General features: G+C 45.6%; 1 protein-coding gene across 6 annotated transcripts in view; it reads right to left on the bottom strand.

Annotated features, from left to right (window-relative positions):
• The window catches only part of PCMTD2 (protein-L-isoaspartate (D-aspartate) O-methyltransferase domain containing 2), a 61,385-nt gene extending 45,693 nt beyond the window's left edge, over positions 1-15,692 (bottom strand). For 5 of the 6 annotated variants that reach the window (XM_083360953.1, XM_083360954.1, XM_083360956.1 and 2 more), the window contains exons 1-3: positions 15,561-15,675; positions 7,474-7,536; positions 2,035-2,368 (exon numbers count right to left, since the gene is read on the bottom strand). In XM_083360953.1, coding sequence (XP_083217079.1) covers positions 2,035-2,341 — 307 coding nt within the window. In that variant the 5' untranslated portion in view covers positions 2,342-2,368; positions 7,474-7,536; positions 15,561-15,675. Of the gene's footprint in view, positions 1-2,034; positions 2,369-7,473; positions 7,537-15,560 lie in introns of all 6 variants that reach the window. The other variant, XM_083360952.1, reaches the window with a different exon arrangement.
• Between the last annotated feature and the right edge of the window lie 5,377 nt (positions 15,693-21,069).

The raw sequence follows: 21,069 nt of genomic DNA, 5'->3' as shown, positions 1-21,069 counted from the left end.
GTGGTTTTGGAATTAATGGTGTTAATGCAAACCCAACATTGCAATAACAATGGAGGAGGAGGAGGAGGAGGGGAGGGGAGGGGGGAAGGGTCCCCTGCTTGACCAAGGAGCTGGACTAGAAGACCTCCGAGGTCCCGTCCAACTCTTGTCATTCTTTGATTCTGTAAGGCTCTCCTGCTCGAGCAGGGGGTTGGATTAGATGACCTCCGAGGCCCCTTCCGACTCTTTGTCATTCCATGATTCCAGGAAGAACGCTTTAAGAAGGGTGACGCAGTTGAGACAGCTGAACCAAGCTGCAAAGATTCTCGTAGATCCCCGTATAAAAAGAAGCCATTTTAAAACAAGGAATAGACCAACCAACACTTCAGTAGCAGAATATGGCGGGGAGGGAGTGGGGGGGGGAAGGAGGGAACAGAGGACCCCAATCGAAGCCAGCTAGGAAATATTCTCTAGTATGTTATTTTCGGGACCTAAAGCCAATTCAAACTGGGAAAAAAAAAAGTTCCTGCAGCCTTCCCTAGCTCCTCAAGAGGACCAGGGCTTCGGAGAAGCGTGAAATACTTTTACAGTGAGTTTAGAGAGCTGTATAATGCAGGGTGCTAACAACTGGCCTGCAGGATACTAATCCGGGGTATTGCTGAGCCCTCGTTTTGTTTGGGGTGGAAGGTCACAGAGCCACCAGTGTGCGGTGCTAGAAAAATCCCTGCTTTCAACTGACAACTGAAAGTCGGCAGAGCGGATGCGCCGGTGCACCAGAACAGCAGATGCAGAAGAACTGTAATTCCCCCGCAGATATGCAACAAAAGCCTCTCTTCCTCGTTTGACTCGGCAGAAAAGCTCCTCGGGTGGAAAAAAATAAAATAAAACAAAACACCTCTTGCTTTGCGGAAATGAGCCATAATACTTGCCTCCTGCACTCCTGTTACAGGTAGTCCTCGGCGTACGACCACAACCGAGCCCCCCTCCATTTACGTTGCTAAGTGAAACCGTTGTTAAATGAGTTTCGCCCCGTTTGATGACCTTGGTTGCCGCAAGCGAATCACTGCATTTGTTCAGTTAGGCACGCGGCTGTTGAGGGAATCTGGCTTCCCCACGGACTTTGCTCGTCAGAAGGTCGCCAAAGGGGAGCACGCGACACACCCCCCCGGGACACCGCAACTGTTGTAAATGTGAGCCAGTTGCCAAGCAACTGAACTTTGATCACGTGACTGTGGGGAAGCTGCAACGGTCCTCAATGCAAAAAAACAAGAACAACATCCCGGTCATAAGTCACTTTTTATAGTAACTTTGAATGGTCATTAAAAGAACTGTTTCAAGTTCAGAACTACCTGTATTAATGTGCGGAAGAAAAGGATATTAGTGGTGGTGCAGTGCTTAGAATGCAGGCTGACTCTGCCGACTGCTAGCGGTTCGATCTTGACCAGCTCAAGGTCGACTCAGCCTTCCATTTTTTCCGAGGTCGATAAAATGAGGACCCAGATTGTTGGGGACAATAGGCTGAGCCTGTAAACTGCTCAGAGAAGGCTATAAAAAGCGCCGTGAAGCACTAAGCACTAAGTCTAGCTGCTATTGCTAGTAAGAGCTGTGGTAGTGCAGTGGTTAGAATGCAGCACTGCAGGCTGACTCTGCCAACTGCCAGCAGTTCGATTCTTCCCGGCTCAAGGTTGACTCAGCTTTCTATCTTTCCGAGGTTCACAAAATGAGGACCCAGATTGTTGGAGGCAACAATCTCTATGAAACTGCTTGGAGAGGCCTGCAAAGCACTGTGAAGCAGTATATAGAAGTCTAAATCAGGGGTGCCAAACTCGCCGTGTCACATGACGTGTGTCGCAACGTGTCGCACCTTTCTGCCACCTTCCCTTTGCCGGAGCTGGGGTGCGTGCGGCTTCCATGTGACGCCTCCGGCCAGCAGGCCAGCAGTTTGACACCCTTGGTCTAAGTGCTATTGCTCTTTTGCATTCGTGAGTCAAGAAGCAAGATTGGCGGCGGGGTGGGGGTGTGTGTGGAAATTTGGCAAAATGCACGACAACTTACCCAGGATCAGCCCGACCATGGAGCTCAGGTAACCGGTGCCGCTACCTAGGTTCAGGAAGGAAAGTCCGGGCTGGAGATCCAAGGCTTCCATGACTTCGGAGTAAATGCAAGGGGCAGAGAGATGAATGTTCCCATGTTTCCAGGCCAAATCTTTGTAGGCGTTCTCCTTGAACTCCTCCAGGTAGTAGTCTGCCCTGTCCACAGCCCTGAAGGCCTCCTCCACCAGCTCCGACCGAATGTACTGAGCCTCTTTCAGGTTATCAATCAACTCGTCGTTGTCCTCTCCGGCGCTCACTGCCCCTCCCATGGTCCTCGCTGGTTCAAAAAATCACGCCTGGATTACAGAAGAAACAGGAAAAGTCTTATTAGCCACCATTCGGAGAAAAAAAAAAGTTGAGGAGAGACTCGTGGGCGTATACAGGCAGTCCTCGACTTACAAAAGTTCATTTAGTGACCATTTGTTATCCGATCAGTAGGAAGCAGTTTCTCTGACGGCGGCCCAGCTCTGCTGTGCTGTATGCAAAATGAGGCTAACCGCCCGCTGTTAATCAGGCACCGATGGCCATATCTTAAGTCTCGATTGGTGTTTTATTTTTATTTTTTGGGCTATTATTGTGGCTGTTTTTAATGCTCTTATTTGCTGATATGCGATCGTTAATAAAAATGGATTGACCGTTTGAAGTTACAACGGCACTGAAAAAGAGAGACTTATGACCGTTTTTCACACTTACGACCATTGCAGCCTCCCCAGGGACATGTGATCAAAATTCAGACGCTTGGCCACTGACTCATATTTACGGCGGTTGCGTGTCCTGGCATCGTGTGATCCCCTTTTGCGACCTTCTGACAAGCAAAGTTAATGGGGAAGCCAGATTCACTTAGCAACCGTGTTATTAAACAACTGCCATGATTCACTTAACAACTGTGGCAAGCCGAGTCACAAAAAGGGGCAAAACTCACTTAACCAATGTCTCGCTTAGCAACAGAAACTTTGGGCTTAACCGTGGTCATAAATTGAGGACTACCTGTATATACAAAGCACACACAGAAACCTTGTTAATCAATTTCTTTCTCAGGATATGTATAAACTAAAAATTACGGATAAATGTAAGAAAGGTATTTTTATTTAATTGACACAATAAGAATTGTATTAGTTTAAACATGAGACAGTAAATACCAAGGGGAAAAGAGAGGAAATATTTAATGTAGTAGCCTGAAACCTGTACTAAAGATATTCGTATGTTATTGAATTATTAACTCAGCCGCCACGTTGCTTTTTAAATATTTAAATGTAAAACTAGAAAATCAATACAACTTTTATATATATAAAAAATCTCTCTCTCACCAGAGATTTTCCTTTAAAAATCTCAGAAATAAGAAATGTGAGTTCCAGTTGGCTTTTGACATTGTGTGCGCTTTTGTGAAGGAACAGAGCACAGAAATGTGACAATCTGTATTGTCAATGGTCAAAAGAATGTGACTTTATAATAGAAAGAGGAGATTGTACGTGGGATAAATTCAGATTGTCCTTCACCACCTTTGGCACCGCAGATCTCTGAACAATTCCCTTGGAACTCCTTACAACAATCATTCACAATTTTGTTAGTGTAATTAGCAGTTTATTAAGACACCTGGCAGCTTCTGGACCAAACTACAGGTAGTCCTCGACTTACGACCCACCACTGAGCCTAACATTTCAGTTGCTAAGGGAGACAGTAGTTAAGTGAGTTTTGCCCCATTTTACGACCTTTTGTACCACAGTTGTTAAGTGAATCACTGCAGCTGTTAAGTTAGGAACACGGCTGTTAAGCGAATCTGGCTTCCCCCACTGACTTTGCTTGTCAGAGGGTCGCCAAAGGGGATCACACGACCCCTGGGGACACGGCCACCGCCATAAATACGAGTCGGTGGCCAACCGTCTGAATTTTATTCATGCGACCATGGGGACGCATCAACGGTCGCAAGTCTGAAAAAAAATGGTCACGAGTCACTTTTCCCAGCGATGTTGTAACTTTGAATGGTCACCAAACGAACTGCTGTACGTCGAGGACTCCCTGGAACGAGCTGCGCTCTGAAGCCCGGTTCTTTCCTAAATGTAGCTGCTGCGCTGGCTCAGATAACGTACCTTGGAGATGAAGCTGACTCAGGAATGACTCACCAGGGTCCCTGTCTTAATTTCGCAGCTGCTGAACGCCGAACAGAACAACCTGCTCTCCATGTCGATGGAGGTTCTCCAGTCATCCAGGTCACGCTTGTCCCAAAGGTGCTTTCTCCAAGAGGCAACCGGACTTTCTTGTTTTTCTTTTGAAGATGTTTCGCTTCTGTTCCAAGAAGCTTCTTTGGCTCTGACTGGATGGTGGGGGAACGATTTATACTCCTTGCAGACGGGCTGGTCATTTGCATTCTTTTAGAGAGTCCTTGAGGCCACCTGGAGGCTTATCTGTGTCCACAACCGCCGTCTCTCAAAAGGGGAGGATGGATACGGTATCATCCATCTCCAGTCTACACGCTGTCCTTTCAGCAGTTCCAAGAAGGCTCCACGCCCATTTCCACCACTCAGGTGACCCTGAGGACACAGATAAACCTCCAGGTGGCCTCAACAGCTCTCTAAAAAAAGGCAAATGACCAGCTGTCTGCAAGGAGTATAAATCCTTCCGTTCCCCACCATCCAGTCAGAGCCGAAGAAGCTTCTTGGGCGAGAAACAAAAACGTCCTCAAAGAAAAACAAAGAAAGTCCGGTTGCCTCCTGAAAAAAGCACCTTTGGGATAATCTGCTCTTTACTGGGAAGCAGGAAACTGCCTTTCCTTCTTTCTCTACACTTACCTAAACAATAACAACAACAAAAAGGCCCCAAATCCTACAATGCTGAATTCTCCATTACGCTACCTCAGTTTACAACCGTAGTTGTGCCTGGGATTATGGTTGTAAATTGAGCCGGTGATTAAACGGGTTACCATGTAGCCATGCCTGACTTTACAACCTTTTTATTTGCAGCTGTCATTAAGTGATTCACCACGGTCATTAAGTGCATCCATTGTCCACAATGAATAATGATGATGAAGATGATGATAATAATGATGATGATGATGACGGATGAAACATGTAACAGTGATACTCATTGTCATCGGGGCACTGGGAACTATGTCCAAAAGCTTTGCAAAATACACCAAGAAACTGCAGCTTCCTGCAATAACTCCAGCAAAGTTACAGTTGCAAGAAAAAGTATGTGAACCCTTTAGGATTACGTGGAGTTTTGCATGAATTGGCCATAAAATGCACTCTAAACGTCATGTAAGTCACAACAATAGAAAAACACAGTCTGCTTAAAATAATACTACACAAACATTAGCTGTTGTCATGTTTTAATTGAAGATAAGATGGAAACATTCACAGTGCAGGGTGGAAAAAGTATGTGAACCTTTGGACTTAATAACTGGTTGACCCTCCTTTGGCAGCAATAACCTCAACCAAACGTTTCCTGTAGTTGCAGATCAGACCTGCACAACGATCTGGAGTAATTTTGGACCACTCCTCTTCACAAAACTCTTTCAGTGTAGCAATATTCTTGGGATGTCTGGTGTGAATCGCTCTCTTAAGGTCATGCCACAGCATTTCAATCGGGTTGAGGTCAGGACTCTGACTGGGCCACTCCAGAAGGCGTATTCTGTTCTGTTGAAGCCATTGTTTTGTTGAATTACTTGTATGCTTTGGGTCATTGTCCTGTTGCATCACCCATCCTCTGCGGAGCTTCAGTTGGCGGACAGATGGTCGTACGTTTTCCTGCAAAATGTCCTGATAAACTCTGGAATTCATTTCCCCATCAATGACAACAATCCGTCCAGGCCCTGAGGCAGCAAAGCAGCCCCAAACCATGATGCTCCCTCCGCCATGTTTTACAGTGGGGATGAGGTTTTGATGTTGGTGTGCTGTGCCTTTTTTTCTCCATACATAGTGTTGTGTGTTTTTCCCAAACAACTCAATTTTGGTTTTATCTGTCCACAGTATATTTTGCCAGTAGTGCTGTGGAACATCCAGGTGCTCTTTTGCAAACTTCAAACGTGCTGCAATATTTTTTTTGGACAGCAATGGCTTCCTCCGTGGTGTCCTCCCATGTACTCCATTCTTGTTTAATGTTTTCCTTATTGTAGATGTGTCAACAAAAATGTTAGCATGTGCCAGAGATTTCTGTAGGTCTTTAGCTGACACTCTAGGATTCTTAAGCATTATGCTCTGTGCTCTTGCAGTCGTTTTTACAGGACGACCACGCGTAGGGAGAGTAGCAACAGTGCTAAACTTTCTCATTTGTAGACAGTCTATCTTACCGTGGACACATGAACATCAAGGCTTTTGGAGATACTTTTGTAACCCTTTCCAGCTTCATGCAAATCAACAATTCTTGATCGTAGGTCTTCTGAGAGCTCTTTTCTGCGAGGCATGGTTCACATCAGACAGTGCTTCTTGAGACCAGTAAACCCAAAACAGGTGTGTGTTTTTAAAGGGCATGACAGCTGTCAGCAACACATCCAATATCATCACACTGGTTGGAGTCAAGGTTGGCTCACTCCTGGCTCCAATTAGCTCTTGGAGAAGTCATTAGGCTAGGGGTTCACATACTTTTTCCACCCTGCACTGTGAATGTTTCCATCTTATGTTCAATTAAAACATGACAACAGCTAATGTTTGTGCAGTATTATTTTAAGCAGACTGTGTTTTTCTATTGTTGTGACTTACATGACGTTTAGAGTGCATTTTATGGCCAATTCATGCAAAACTCCACGTAATCCCAAAGGGTTCACATACTTTTTCTTGCAACTGTACAAAAAACTGCGCTACTTGGAACATCTTACATTTTAAGGAGATACCTGGTTGATACCTAGGATGCTGGCAGCAACCCGTGTCAACCATTACTGCCAGTCAATTTGAGTGTTCAGTTGACTGAGTTTCATGTTTAATGAATAAAAGTTAAATAATAATAATAATAATAATAATAATAATAATAATAATAATAATGATGATGATGATGATGATGATGATGATGATGTTGGAAAGGACCTTGGAGGTCATCTAGTCCAACCCCCCCGCTCAGGCAGGAAACACTATATTACTTCAGATAAGTGGCTGTCCAGTCTCTTCTTAAACACTTCCAGTGTTGGAGCAATCACCACTTCTGGAGGCAGGTTGTTCCACCGGTTGTTCTAGCTCTCAGGAAGTTTTTGCTAGTAGAAACAAATTGTGATCATGTGTTCATGGGACACATGCAGGCTGGTTACTGAACACCCACACCATGATCATTTAACCACAGGGGTGGGAACTTCGGATCCAGGTCATCGTACAACAGTAACTGGGAGACCTGTTGTAATATCACTAAGCCAACCATTATAAGTCGAGGATGATCTGTTCTCTATGTTTAGTGACCACCTAATTTAGCCATTACTTACAGTTATAAAGGTGATGAAAAAGTGACTTTACAACTAATCCTCGCATGTATGACCTTCACAGGTCTGTAAAGCAAAGAAAAGGTGAAGTAAGATCATAAGCACCGTTGGGGTTTCACATGGTAACTGCTTTGCTTAATGACTGCATTGCGGTTGCTAAACGAGGACCAGTTGTATTTTTCCTGAAATAGTCTTGAAGTCTACGTTTGGTCCTGGCCCTCTTTTTTAAGGAGATGGACTCTGATAGTGGACCTCCGCAGAACACCTCCCACCCCAATCATTTCAACAGTCCCCCACTCCAGTTGTCTTAATATGCACCTCTCAATAGTAGCAATGAGAATTTAGATAAGATAACCTTTATTGTCATTTTTTGCTGTGGGCACAATGGCACACATTTAAAAATGAAATTTAGTTGCTTGCTCTCGAAGTGTACACATACATAACACACATTTAAACATACTGTATACAACATATGTATACACCTACATCTGGGAAAGATGGAGGGCAAGAGAAGAAGGGGATGACAGAGAATGAGGTGGCTGGATGGAGTCATTGAAGCAGGAGGCGTGAGCTTAAATGGACTCCAGAAGGTGGTAGAGGACAGGAAGGCCTGGAGGAACGTTGTCCATGGGGTCGCGATGGGTCAGACACGACTTCGCAACTAACAACATCATAGATCTACACCCTTACGTATAAGTAACATACAACTATTAATCACTGTCCATCTTGAATACATAACGAAGGAGGAAGCTTGAGAGTTCATAAGGTTAATGCCGTATGGCAGTGATGGCGAACCTTTTAGAGACCGAGTGCCCAAACTACAAACCAAAACCTACTTATATATCGTTGGGTGCCGGGTGGGCGTGGCCCATTGGGTTGGTGTGGCCCATTGGGTGGGCGTGGCTGCGGTGGTAATGGCAGACTGGGTGAGACTAAAAAGTTCAATCAATCAATTCCAACTTTGCAAGATCTTTTTTTTTCCCCGCGAGAAGTTGAAATTGATTGAACCTTTTTTTTTTTTTTGCACACGGTGGTGGAGGCCTAAAGCGAAAAGGTTTTATAAACCCAGCTGAAGGCCTAGGACTGTGGTGACGGCGCGCGTGCCCACAGAGGGGGCTCTGTGTGCCACCTATGGCACCTGTACCATAGGTTCGCTACCACGGCTATACGGAATGAAACTAATGGCTGAATCTGGATGTTCTGCTGCAGATACCACAAAGCCCCCTCCTCCCAGAAGGGAACAAGGAAAACAGGTCATGGAGAGGGTATGTACTGTCCCAGACAATCTTGCGGACCCTGCTCAAGCAACGCTTCTGTGCTATGTCCTGGATGGAGGGGAGGGAAGTGCCAATGATCTTTCTGGCCGTCCTCACCACTCTCTGCACCGCCTTCCTGTCTGAAGCAGGGATGCTTCCAAACCAGACTGTGATGCTGTATGACAGGATGCTCTCGACTGTCCCTCTGTAGTAAGTGGTCAGGACAGGGGAAGGAAGATATGGAATGAAACTATGGCTGAATCTGGATGTTCTGCTGTGGATACCACGAAGCCCCCTCCTCCCAGAAGGGAACAAGGAAAACAGGTCGTGGAGAGGGTGTGTCGTGTCCCAGATAATCTTGTAAACCCTGCTCAAGCATCGCTTATATGCCTTGCCCTGGATGGAAGGAACAGCCAATGATCTTTTTGGCCGTCCTCACCACTCTCGGTACCGCCTTCCTGTCTGAAGCAGGGATGCTTCCAAACCAGACTGTGATGCTGTGTGACAGGATGCTCTCGACTGTCCCTCTGCAGAAAGTGGTCAGGACAGGGGAAGGAAGATGTGCTTTTCTCATGCGACGCAGAAAATGCAGGTGCATTTTCTTTATAATTGAATGCATAATCTACACTTAAAACTGAGCTGGATCCCACGAAGAATGAAAGATGCTGGAAAGGCACATATGTGCTGATCAACCTGAAAATAGTAATTTAGCCACAGAGGTCAAAGAGTGGGTACAAAATTCTATTATACAAACCTGTGATGTGTTTAATTTTGTTGGATCCTTGCCTCAAAACTAATGCAACCTCCAATTCAATATTTCAACCTGAAATCCTCTAAACCAAAATATTCTTAAATAATTGTTTTAACTGGGGTCATGGTTAAGTATCACATTAAAATTTTTACATACTCTCTCTTTTGGCATGCCAGTTTTAATCAGCGAGCACTTTGTAATTTCAAGTGCCATTTAGACAGTCTGTTAATAATACATATAGGAAAAAGAGCACGGGAATTTTAATTAGAGTATTTTGCTCTTCTAACAAGACTTGTAGAAGCAGCCAATCTGGTCTTCAATTTCCAATTTAATATGTTTTACTTTGGCATGTGTTTAGGAAAACCAATAATCCACTTGTATGTATCAAAACTATATCAATAAAACACACTGCAAAATCTAAATGGGAAATTGCCACTTCAGCAGAGATCTCATTGAACACTTATAAATATTGGCATTGTATTTAGGTGGATTTGGGATAATCTGCAAAACAACAGCTATAAAAAAACAGGCACTAAGATACTTATTTATTAGATTGATACACAACCTTTCTCCAAGAGTTCAAACAGATTTACTGTTTCTTATCACAACAACAATCTTATGAGGTAGGATAAGCTGAGTCACCAAGAGAATTTCTACAGATGGAGTTGAATCTGCACTACAGGCAGCCCTTGACCTACGACCATAATGGATCCTTGCCCATCATGGTTGTAAGTCATGATGGTCACGTGACCTCATGTCACGTGGCTGACCTGATTTTATGACATTTTTACAGGGGTGGTCACGTGAGTCACCCCGGTCATTAAGCGAATCCAGAGTCATTAAGGAAATGCCTTGGTCGTTAAGGGAACAAAGGTTCACTCTGTAATGGCCAGTTTCCACCAAAACTGTCATAAAACAGGGTCACTTGACTGCTGGACACTGCAAAGGGCCAGGCTACCAAGCGTCTGATGTTTGGTGGAGGGGTGATTGTTGTAACTTTGAAGCGGGGTCGCAAGCAGCCCCGACGTAGGTTTGTCATAATTTTGAATAAAACAACTGGTCGTAAGTTGAAGAAAACCTGTACTGTTGGCAGAGTTAAAATGTGTGCAGTGGGCTTGGTTTATAACAGAACAGAATAAAACAGTTGGAAGGGACCTTGTCTCTCTACCTGTTTGATAAACCTGCATTTTTTGGAACTGAGCTGAACCCTTCTGAGCATGAGCAGATGCAGACCTGCTTGATAAGGGATAATCATGGCTTGAAATGAGGCGGCTGTCCAGGATTTGTGGCTCTGAGAGAATCTTTCCCAGGAGCTATACCTGCCCTAGAGATAATCGCATAAGCAGATCATCACCTATACCAGAGGTAGGCAATTGGCTCTTTGATGACTCATGGACTTCAACTCCCAGAATTCCTGAGCCAGCACAGCTCAGCTTGCAAACCTCTCCCTTTCCCCTCAGCGTGGCTGGTTCAGGAATTCTGGGAGTTGAAGTCCACGAGTCATCAAGCGGCCTAGGCCTAGTCCAGGGGTAGGTCACCTTGGCGCTTTTATGACTCGTGGACTTCAACTCCCAGAATTCCTGAGCCAGCACAGCTCAGCTTGCAAACCTCTCCCTTTCCCCTCAGCGTGGCTGGCTGAGGAATTCTGAGAGTTGAAGTCCACGAGTCATCAAGCGGCCTAGGCCTAGTCCAGGGGTAGGTCACCTTGGCGCTTTTATGACTTGTGGACTTCAACTCCCAGAATTCCTGAGCCAGCATGGCTCAGCTTGGAAACCTTTCCCTTTCCCCTCAGCGTGGCTGGCTCAGGAATTCTGGGAGTTGATGTCCACGAATCATCAAGCGGCCTAGGCCTAGGACAGGGGTAGGCCACCTTGGCGCTTTTGACTCGTGGACTTCAACTCCCAGAATTCCTGAGCCAGCATAGCTCAGCTTGCAAACCTCTCCCTTTCCCCTCAGCGTGGCTGGCTCAGGAATTCTGGGAGTTGAAGTCCACGTGTCATAAAAGAGCCAAGGTGGCCTACCCGTGACTATACGCTTCTAAGAGCGAAATTCAACATTCAGGCCCAGAAAAGTACCTCAGTCCATCTTTAGCAATGGGTCTGCACGGGCCACAATGCTGTCCTTCCCAATTCGGTCCTTGATTCTGATTTTATCATCAGACTTTATAGGGTTGGGAGGGTGCCGGCTGCAAAGGCTGCCTTAATGGATCAATTCAGCAGCCTGTCTAGTTTAAAAAACAAAGTTTTCAAAAAAAAAAAACAACAACACAAAGAAGAGGGGGGACAACTTATTTTCCAAAGCCCCAGAAGGCAGGAGAAGAAACAAGGGATGGAAACTAATGGAGAGGAGCAACCTGGAATTAATGAGAAACTTCCTGACAGTGAGGACAATTAACCAGTGGAACAGCTTGCCGCCAGAAATCGTGGGCGCTCCCATCACTGGAGATTTTCAAGAAGAGACTGGACAGCCATTTGTCTGAAATGATATACGGTCTCCTGCTTAAAGGGGAGGCTGGACTAGAAGACCTCCAAGGTCCCTTCCAGCTCTATTCTGATTGAGTAAATATTGCTTTTGTCATTGTTGCCAACTAGATGCCCTGGGACACAGGTCAGATAGGCAAAAAGGGTGTTTGATTTATTTATTCATTCGTTCGTTCGTTCATTCACTTACTATTATTCCATCTTTATTTTTATAAGCAACTCAAGGCAGTGAATATATCCAATACTCCTTCCCCTTCCTATTTTCTCCACGACATCAAGCCTGCAAGGTGGCTTGGGCCAAGAGAGAGGAATTGGCCTAAAGCTGGTTTTCAAGCCTAACCTGGGACTAGAACTCACCGTCTCCTGGTGATTGGCTCAAAGTTACCTAGCCAGCTTTCATGTCTAAGGTGGGATTAGAACTCTTTTAAGTCTCTCGCTTTCTAGCTTGGTGCCTCAACCACTAGTACAAGGAGTAGGCAGCCTTGGCTCTTTTATCAATCGTGGACTTCAACTCCCAGAATTCCTGAGCCAGCATGGCTCAGGTTGGAAACCTCTCTTTCCCCTCAGCATGGCTGGCTCAGGAATTCTGGGAGTTGAAGTCCACGCGTCATAAAAGAGCCAAGGTGGCCTACTCCTTGTACTAGCGTTTCCTTGATTAGGCTGTTGTTTGCTCTTTGATGGTTTGTAGGTCGGTAATTCCTTGATCGTAAAAATGGGTGGAAAATAAACGCCAATATTATCTATCAGCTGACCACCTTTGAGAAAAAGATTTTTATTTTATTTTTTTTAGAAAAAAGATTATGTGACGACTAAGGAGATGTTCAGTCATCCTGGTCGCAGTTGTCCCAAAGATGTTTTTTCAAGAGCCAAGGTTGCCTACCCCTGCGACTAGACCAAACTGGTATTGCTCTCTTTCTTCTCCTCATGAACTGCAAAGTCTCTATCTTGTCTATTGTAATATACACCTTTGGGTCTACCTTTCCCCAGAAAGACTTGATTCTGATCCTCAAGTGAAAAGATCCTGAAGCAACCCTCCCTCCCATCCGTCGGTATCAAACGAGGGTTTCTAGAAGGGAACGTGAACAGATCGCTTTCAGAGAAAAGCAAACACAGAATGGATCTCAATAAAGGAGAATATTTATAGCTCGAGGAATGGATGTTCCAAGTATTTGTACTCAGCCTTTTGTGGATCCTGCAAAACACGGGCTAAAACTAAGAGCTCTAAATGGGATTTAAGTAGAAATGCACCTCTTTCTGGCATTCAGCTGCTGGGGCTTCGTATGGCTTAATGCTTACTGTCAGCACATATATTCTTCTTCACTAAACAATATATTCCAAGTTAAAAAGATCCTCCATGCACAAGACATCTGCTCTCTGACCTGGCTGGTTCTCTCATTACAGGGCTATTAGCATGCTTCTACATGCTTTGTTCAACCACAGAGATAATTGGTTTGCAGCCAATTCTGGGCACACTTACTGGAAAAAAGGTCTCCTGCCTACGCTGCCCTATCAGTGAAGAACTGTCTACCCCAGGGGAAGGAGGGTGTGGATGATAATGAATAGCTTTCTGACAACAAAACTTATGTTGCAGCCCAGGCCTACTGCAGACAGCCTAGTTTCCAAATGCCAAAAAAAAAAGTGTGTTGTGTTTCTTTTTCTGCAATGACCACCACAATCCCTGGCATTTGTTCCATGCAAACAAGAGTGTCAAAACTTTTATTCCTTGGATGGCAGCCCAGATGTTCCTTCTATTTACAGCAATGGAGTTTTGCTAAAGAACTTTGCCTATGTTCGCAGGACGCAACCTAAAACGACAGAAGTGATTTTCGCACTGAAAGGAAACACTTGGTTTTCAATGCAAAACAGCCCCATTTCAGACAAAAAAAACCCAAAGCAAAACCAGAGGTACTTTCCAAAAGAAATTCAAAGCACTCAAAAGATAATTGCACAGGCATTCCGAACAAATCTGTGTCTATGAAGAAATGCACGTTAAGACATTGTGAAAAAAACACCTGGTTCTTTTAGAAATGGTCAGGAAAGACCGCCACAAGACAACATTTGCAGAAGTTGCAAGACTGTATAACAGCAGCTTTCATTGTGACAAATACCCACAAGGACTTTTCGGATTAAAAACTAGGATAAATATTTCCCTATCTCCAGTATGCAACTGGGGGGTAGGGGGTGGGGAAGAATCTTGCTTAGGATGAGGGTATTATGAATACAGGGCAGAAGAAAGTTGCTAATCCTTTCTCCATAAGCAAGCAACATCATTTCAGGAAAGGCCCACCTCAAGAGAGAGAAATGGGACAATAATTTTGGTACGTGTGCTTGATGTTACTCTAAAGGGCTGTGAGCCAGCCTTCTCCGATCTCCAGATATGCGGACCCATTCCCAGACGCCTCAGCAAAGGCTGGCTGGGGAATGCTGGTAGCCAAATTCCACATATCCGGAGAGCTCTCGGGTTGAGAAACATCTGTTAAGAAGAAATGGCAAAGTCCCATGCACTGCCAACCATTTATTAACCAAATAAAGCAGCTTGCTTTGACGAGGTTACACAGAAAAACAACCCAACCAGCCGTCAACATGTAATACCCAAAGGGGCTGCAAGGCAAGCCACAAAAAACCCAGCAGGGTATTATTTTCAGATTAATATTTTCAAGGCCCCTTTGAAGGGTTAAGCAGGGCGAGGGGAGCTTTCCCAGATATGGGGGCTACTCCCCTATGATGCACAGCCAATACGGCAAGCTGGGCACTGTGGGAATGCCTAGCAGAGAATCCCACCCTCCCACCCACCCACCCCCTAATGCACTGCCAGTATGGGAGTTTGGGCACTATGGGAATGTCTAGTAGAGAATCCCACCCTCCCACCCACCCACCCCCTAATGCACTGCCAGTATGGGAGTTTGGGCACTATGGGAATGTCTAGTAGAGAATCCCACCCTCCCACCCACCCACCCCCTAATGCACTGCCAGTATGGGAGTTTGGGCACTGTGGGAATGCCTAGCAGAGAATCCCACCCTCCCACCCCCTAATGCACTGCCAATATGGGAGTTTGGGCACTATGGGAATGTCTAGTAGGGAATCCCATCTCCCATTATGCCCAGCCAGTATGGCAAACTGGGTACTAGGGGAATCCCTAGCAGGGAATCTCCCCCACCCCCACCCCCATGGTGCACAGCCAGCAGGGCAAGCCGGGCACCAGGGGAATCCCCAGCTGACCAGAGGCTCTTCTTCTTCCTGGCCTTGGCCACAGTACCCACTTGGAGCGCAACTCCCTTCCTAGCTTGCCTGCCGACCCTGGCCAAGGATGATGGGTCCTGTGGTCCAACCTCTGTGCAGGGCGCCAGAGCGTTTCTAAACCCACCCCACCTTCCGGGGGGAAAAAAAGGGGAGGGAGGGCTCACCCCACAGAAGCTGGGGCGGGGGTGGGGAAGCCGTTGCTAGGGGGCAGAGAGGGGCGGGGGGAGGCTGTTGCTAGGGGGCAGAAAGGGGCGGGGCCTGGACGCCAGGGCTACACGGGCGAGGGGGGCTCCCCTCCCCCCGCCTGCCATCAGTTTGAGGACGGAGGGAGCCCCGAGGAAGAACAGCCGGCGCAGCTCTACCTGTTCCTCCAGCGCCAGCCGCCTCCGCCAGCCCTCCGAGCCGCCAACTCTCCCCCCGCCCAGCCACACGCCGCGTCCCACGGCTGTAAACAGAAGCCCAGCTGCCCAAACAGCCCCCCCCTCAGGGCAGCGCCACTGCGCAGGCGCCGCCGCGTGAGCGCCTCTGACGTCACACGCCGGGCGAGGCAGGCGGGCGAGCAGGCGGGAGGGAACGTACCATGCGGGCCGAAAGGGAAGGGGGGGGCGAAGAGAAGGGTCTACCGTTGTCTTTCGCGGGGGGGGGGTGTCTGGGTGAACACGTGTTTGGAAGAGAAGGCGGGAGAAGCGTGTGGATGCCAAGCTAAAAGAAGGCTGTAGCTAGGACCCATTGACAAAGGAGAGCATTTACTCTGAGTGGTTCGTTAATGCTCCCGCTTAGCCTTCCTGCTAATAATGGCTACGAAAACTGCTAGAGATTTTTTATTTTATTTTATTTTAATTCCATTTATATCCCGCCCTTCTCCGAAGACTCAGGGCGGCTTACAAGCTTAGCAACAGCCTTCATTCTATGTATATGCCGGCTTATTAGGGCTTTCACACACACACACACACACACAAACACACACACACACACACACCAAGCGGCATTATTACAAAGTCAGCTTAATTGCCCCCAACAATCTGGGTCCTGCAGTATACAGGTAGCCCCGGCTTACAACCATTCGTTTAGTGACCATGTCAGGTTACAGCGGCACTGGAAAAAAAAGTGCCTTATGACCCTTTGAACGTGATCCGCTTTTGCGACCTTCTGAGAAGCAAAAATCAACGGGGGAAGCCAGGTTCACTTAGCAACCAGCGTACCAGCTTAGCAAATGTAGTGATTCGCTTAACAACCGTGTCAAGAAAAACTGTAAATGGGGCAAAGCTCACTTAACAACTGCCTTGCTTAACAATAATAATAAAAAAATGGGGCTCAGCTGTGGTTTGCAAGTCAAAGACTACCTGGATGTGTTTACTGTACAGCAGTGTTTCTCCCACCCCAGCTGTGGAAATGCGAAAAAAGTCGTGAAATGTCGCGACACGTCACGTGACGCGGCGAGTTTGACACCCGTGTCTTAACAGGGACATGATAACAATTGCAAGAAGCACATCATCGGGTGTGTTTTTATGCAGTTTTCTTTATTTTGGCTTGATCACAAGATGGCGCTCTTGCTCAAGCTGTTGTCTGTAGTAGGTAGAAAACTCTTAGTTTAAATATGAGATAGTAGATATCAAGAGAGAAAAAGAGAGGAAGTCTTAAATGTTGAAAGAGGAGAGATTTTGGGTTACTAAATTTAAGATATTTGGAAATTAGCAGAAAATAAGAATTGTTATATTGTATTATTAATTAGTTGATGTAAGACGGTGAGAACTCAAATAGATAAAAGACGTGTCTCCTGAACATTAGATCTTGTGATGAATTGTCATAAAGGGAATTGGGGTTATTTAAATCTTGGAAGTTATAAATATTAAATGTTAAATTTAAATATTAATGGGAAACTAAAAATTGGGAAAAACTTAGGACATTGTCTATAAAGATGGAATGTTAAAATAACTAGGATATGTATAGGCTAAAAATTATTGATAAATGTAAGAAAGTTATTTTTATTTGATCGATATAATAAGAATTGTATTAGTTTAAATATGAGACAGTAAATACTAAGGGGAAAAGAGGAAATATCTAATGTAATAGCTTGAGATCTGTACTAAAGATACTTGTATGTTATTGAATTATCGATTAACTCAGCCACCCACCTTGCTTTTTAAATATTTAAATGTAAAACTAGAAAATCAATAAAATTTTCTTAAAGAAAGAAAGAGAGCTTCTTAAAGACAAATTGGATAGCAATACATCCTGCAGCCAAGAAGGCTCCACATACATTTGCACTACTGAGGTGACCCTGAGGACACAGGTAAACCTCGAAATGGCCCCAACGACTCTCTAAAACACGGGTGTCAAACTCGATTGTGTCCTGTGATGTATCGGGACTTTTTTGCCTTTGCGGAACTGGCCTGTGCGTGGCCTGTGCGTGACACCCCTGCTCTAAAAGAATGCAAATGACCAGCTATCTGCAAGGAGTATAAATCCTTCTATTACCCACCATCCCGTCAGAGCTGAAGAAGCTTTTGGGATGAGAAGCGAAATGTCTTCAAAGAAAAACAAGAAAGTCCGGTTGCCTCTTGAAAAAGCGCTTTGGGACTTATAATGCATTCGACAGTATGAGTCCTTAGGGAGAAGGGCGGCATATAAATTTAATAAATTCAATTCAATTCAAGTAGCGGTTCCCAACCTTTCCAGCTTGGCAGCCTGGCTCGTGTCTGGTAGGCGCGCATGTGCACGCACAACTCTGAACAGCGGGCGCATGCCCCCTCCATTTATGTGAGTGGAGCTTCACACACGTGCAATGGCCCATTGGTCATGTGAGTGGAGCTTTCGTGCGCAGGCGTGCTTGCCCGGTTTCAAACAGGCTGCGTCCCGCTAGTGGGCCGCAGCCCAGGGGTTGGGGACCCTTGTTCTACAGGTAGTCCTCGAGTTACAACCACAAGCGAGCCCAAAATTTCTGTTGCTAAGTGAGACAGATGTTGTGAGTTTTGCCCCATTCTATGGCCTTTCTTGCCACGGTTGTTAAGCCAATCCCTGCAGTTGTTAAATGAATCACTTGGTTGTTAAGCGACTTCCCCTTTGACTTTGCCTTGTCAGGAGGTCACAAAGGGTGATCACATGACCCTGGGCCGGTGCCACAGTCGTAAATACCGTGTTTCTCCAAAAATAAGAGTCAACTGGAAATGAAGCCCTAGCATGATTTTTTCAGGATGCTCATAATATAAGCCCTACCCCTCAAATAAGCCCGTTAAAATTGTCAGCCAGATGGATGCATATAGTACCATATTTTCCCGAAAATAAGACCTAACCGGAAAATTAACCCTAATGCGTCTTTTGGAACAAAAATTAATATAAAGCCCGGTCTTATTTTGGGGGAAACATGGGTACATACCATCTGCCAAGCACCTGAATTTTGATGACATGAGCATGGGGATGCTGCAAGGGTTATAAGTGTCAAAGGAGGCCACACCTCACTTTTTTCAGTGCGGTTGTAACTAAGCAGTCGGGACGTTGGAGAAAAGTTGAGATAAATTGGAGCAGAGACTGATCAAACAGAAGGAAGCAGGGACTTCGTTAAGGAGAAGGCTGAGAAGGAAGCTGATGGCATCGTTCAAATATCAGAAAAGATGTTAGATCTAAGAATCCAAGATCTGTGATTTGATTTCCCAGATGACTTACCAGGGAATCGTGATCTTAAGTTGGCAGGAAGACGCCAAGACTTCAGCGTTAAAAGAAAGAGATTCCATACTAAGCAATTTCACAATAAACCGATTCCCTAAGTACAAATACTCCTCGATTTACAACAGTTCGTTTAGTGGCTACCCCCAAGTTACAACGGCACTGAAAAAAGTGGCCATTTTTCATACATACGACCATGGCAGCATCACGATGGGTCACAGGATCAAAATTCAGAAGCTTGGCAACTGACTCATACTTACGACCTTTGCAGAGTCCCAGGTCGCGGGATCCCCTTTTGCGATCTTCTGACAAACGCAAGTCAGAAGGCGGGGCAGCCAAGATCCACTTAACAAACCGGGGCTAATTTAATAACTGCACTTAACAACTGTGGCAAGAAAGGTTGTAAAATGGCACAAAACTCACTTAACAACTGTCTCGCTTAGCCACAGAAACTTGGGGCTCAATTGCGGCCGTACGTCGAGGGCACCTGTAATTGTTTTGTCGATGACTCAATTGTTGAAGTGATGAATAACAGAATAGCAGAGTTGGAAAGGACCTTGGCAGTCTCTAGAGCAACCCCTTGGTCAGTCAGGAGGCCTATACCAAGGGTAGGCAACTTTGGCTCTTTTAGGACTTGTGGACTACAACTCCCAGAATTCCTGAGCCAGCCATGCTGAGGGGAAAGGGAGAGGTTTGCAAGCTGAGCCGTGCTGGCTGAGGAATTCTGGGAGTTGAGGTCCACGAGTCACAAAACAGCCAAGGTTGCCTAACCCTGGCCTAGGCCGCTTTATGACTCGTGGACTTCGACTCCCAGAATTCCTGAGCCAGCCATGCTGAGGGGAAAGGGAGAGGTTTGCAAGCTGAGCCATGCTGGCTCAGGAATTCTGGGAGTTGAAGTCCACGAGTCATGAAGAGACCAAAGTTTCCCCCATGCTGGCTCAGGAAATCTGGGTATTGAAGTCCACGAGTCATAAAAGAGCCAAGGTTGCCTATACCACTTCAGGCAAATGGTTGTCCAGTCTCTTCTTAAAACCCTCTCGTGATGCAGCTCCAACGACTTCTGGAGACAAAGCTGTTCCACTTCTTCGACAGTGGAATCAAGTGAACAATTTTTGAGTAAGAAACTGAAGTTGAATCAATGGGCAATATTCTCATGATTGTGTCCTCTTCCCTGCAATTGTGGTTGGAATGCAGGTACTCCTCAACTTACGACCGGTCGTTTAATGACTGCTCAAAATTACGACGCACCTATGACTTGGATCCAAAGTTCCAACAGTCAAGTCCCTTCTGTGGTCATGTGACCGAATGTGCTCAGCAACATGGCTGCATTTACGGTGATTTCCGGCGCCCCTCAGTCATGTAACTGTGTTTAACGATGGTTTTCCTACAAACTGGCATTTATTTTTGGTGTTTGGCAAAACCGCCCCGTGGTGAACCATCGGTTTGTTTAACGACCACAGTGGCCATTTTACCACTGCCGCGTTATCACTGCAATGATAAAGTGATAATATCAGGTGACCGGCCCGTTTTACAACTGGTACGACTTATGATCATAACGAGCAGGGCTGCATTGTGGTCGTATGTCAAGGACTCCTGTACGGTCCTCCTTTGGATCTCAATGGCGCCATCCAGCTTTGCCCAGGCAGAGCAATTTTAAATGCTGTGTTATTATTCTGCCTTCCCTCTCCTCCTGCTCCTTGTCCTTGTTCAGTACCTGCAGATCTGCAATACATCACACGCTCTTTTCGAAAGGTTAGAGATGGACGAACAGTTCCATAAATGACATTGCCTTGGCAATTGATCTGATAACAAAGATCCGTTTCAAAGTTTTAGAAAGAACAATGGATTATCGAGGATTTGAAGAGGCTGGAAAGATGCTTATGATAACGTGCAGCGTGGAGTGTTTTTGAAGCACCAGACTTGAGGTTCTTTTTCCTGAGTTCAGTGCAGATAATTTATTTATTTGATTTATATACCGCCCTTCTCCCGAAGGACTCAGGGCGGTGTATAATGTCCTCGGCTTACGACCAACGATGGGAGCAGAATTTCTGTTGCAAATCAAGGCAGTTATTGGTAGCCCTCGATTTCCCGTAGTTCATTTAGTGACTGTTCGAAGTTACAACCTCACTGAAAAAAAGTCACGATGGTGAAAATAATATAAAATAAAATAATACTAAATACTAATAACATCAAAATATCAAATAACAA

This window comes from Vipera ursinii (genome assembly GCF_947247035.1).
Source record: "Vipera ursinii genome assembly, chromosome: 3".
In the NCBI taxonomy this organism is placed as follows: domain Eukaryota; kingdom Metazoa; phylum Chordata; class Lepidosauria; order Squamata; family Viperidae; genus Vipera; species Vipera ursinii.
The sequence above is the reverse complement of the archived record's forward strand: the minus strand, read 5'-3'. Positions and strand labels throughout refer to the sequence as shown.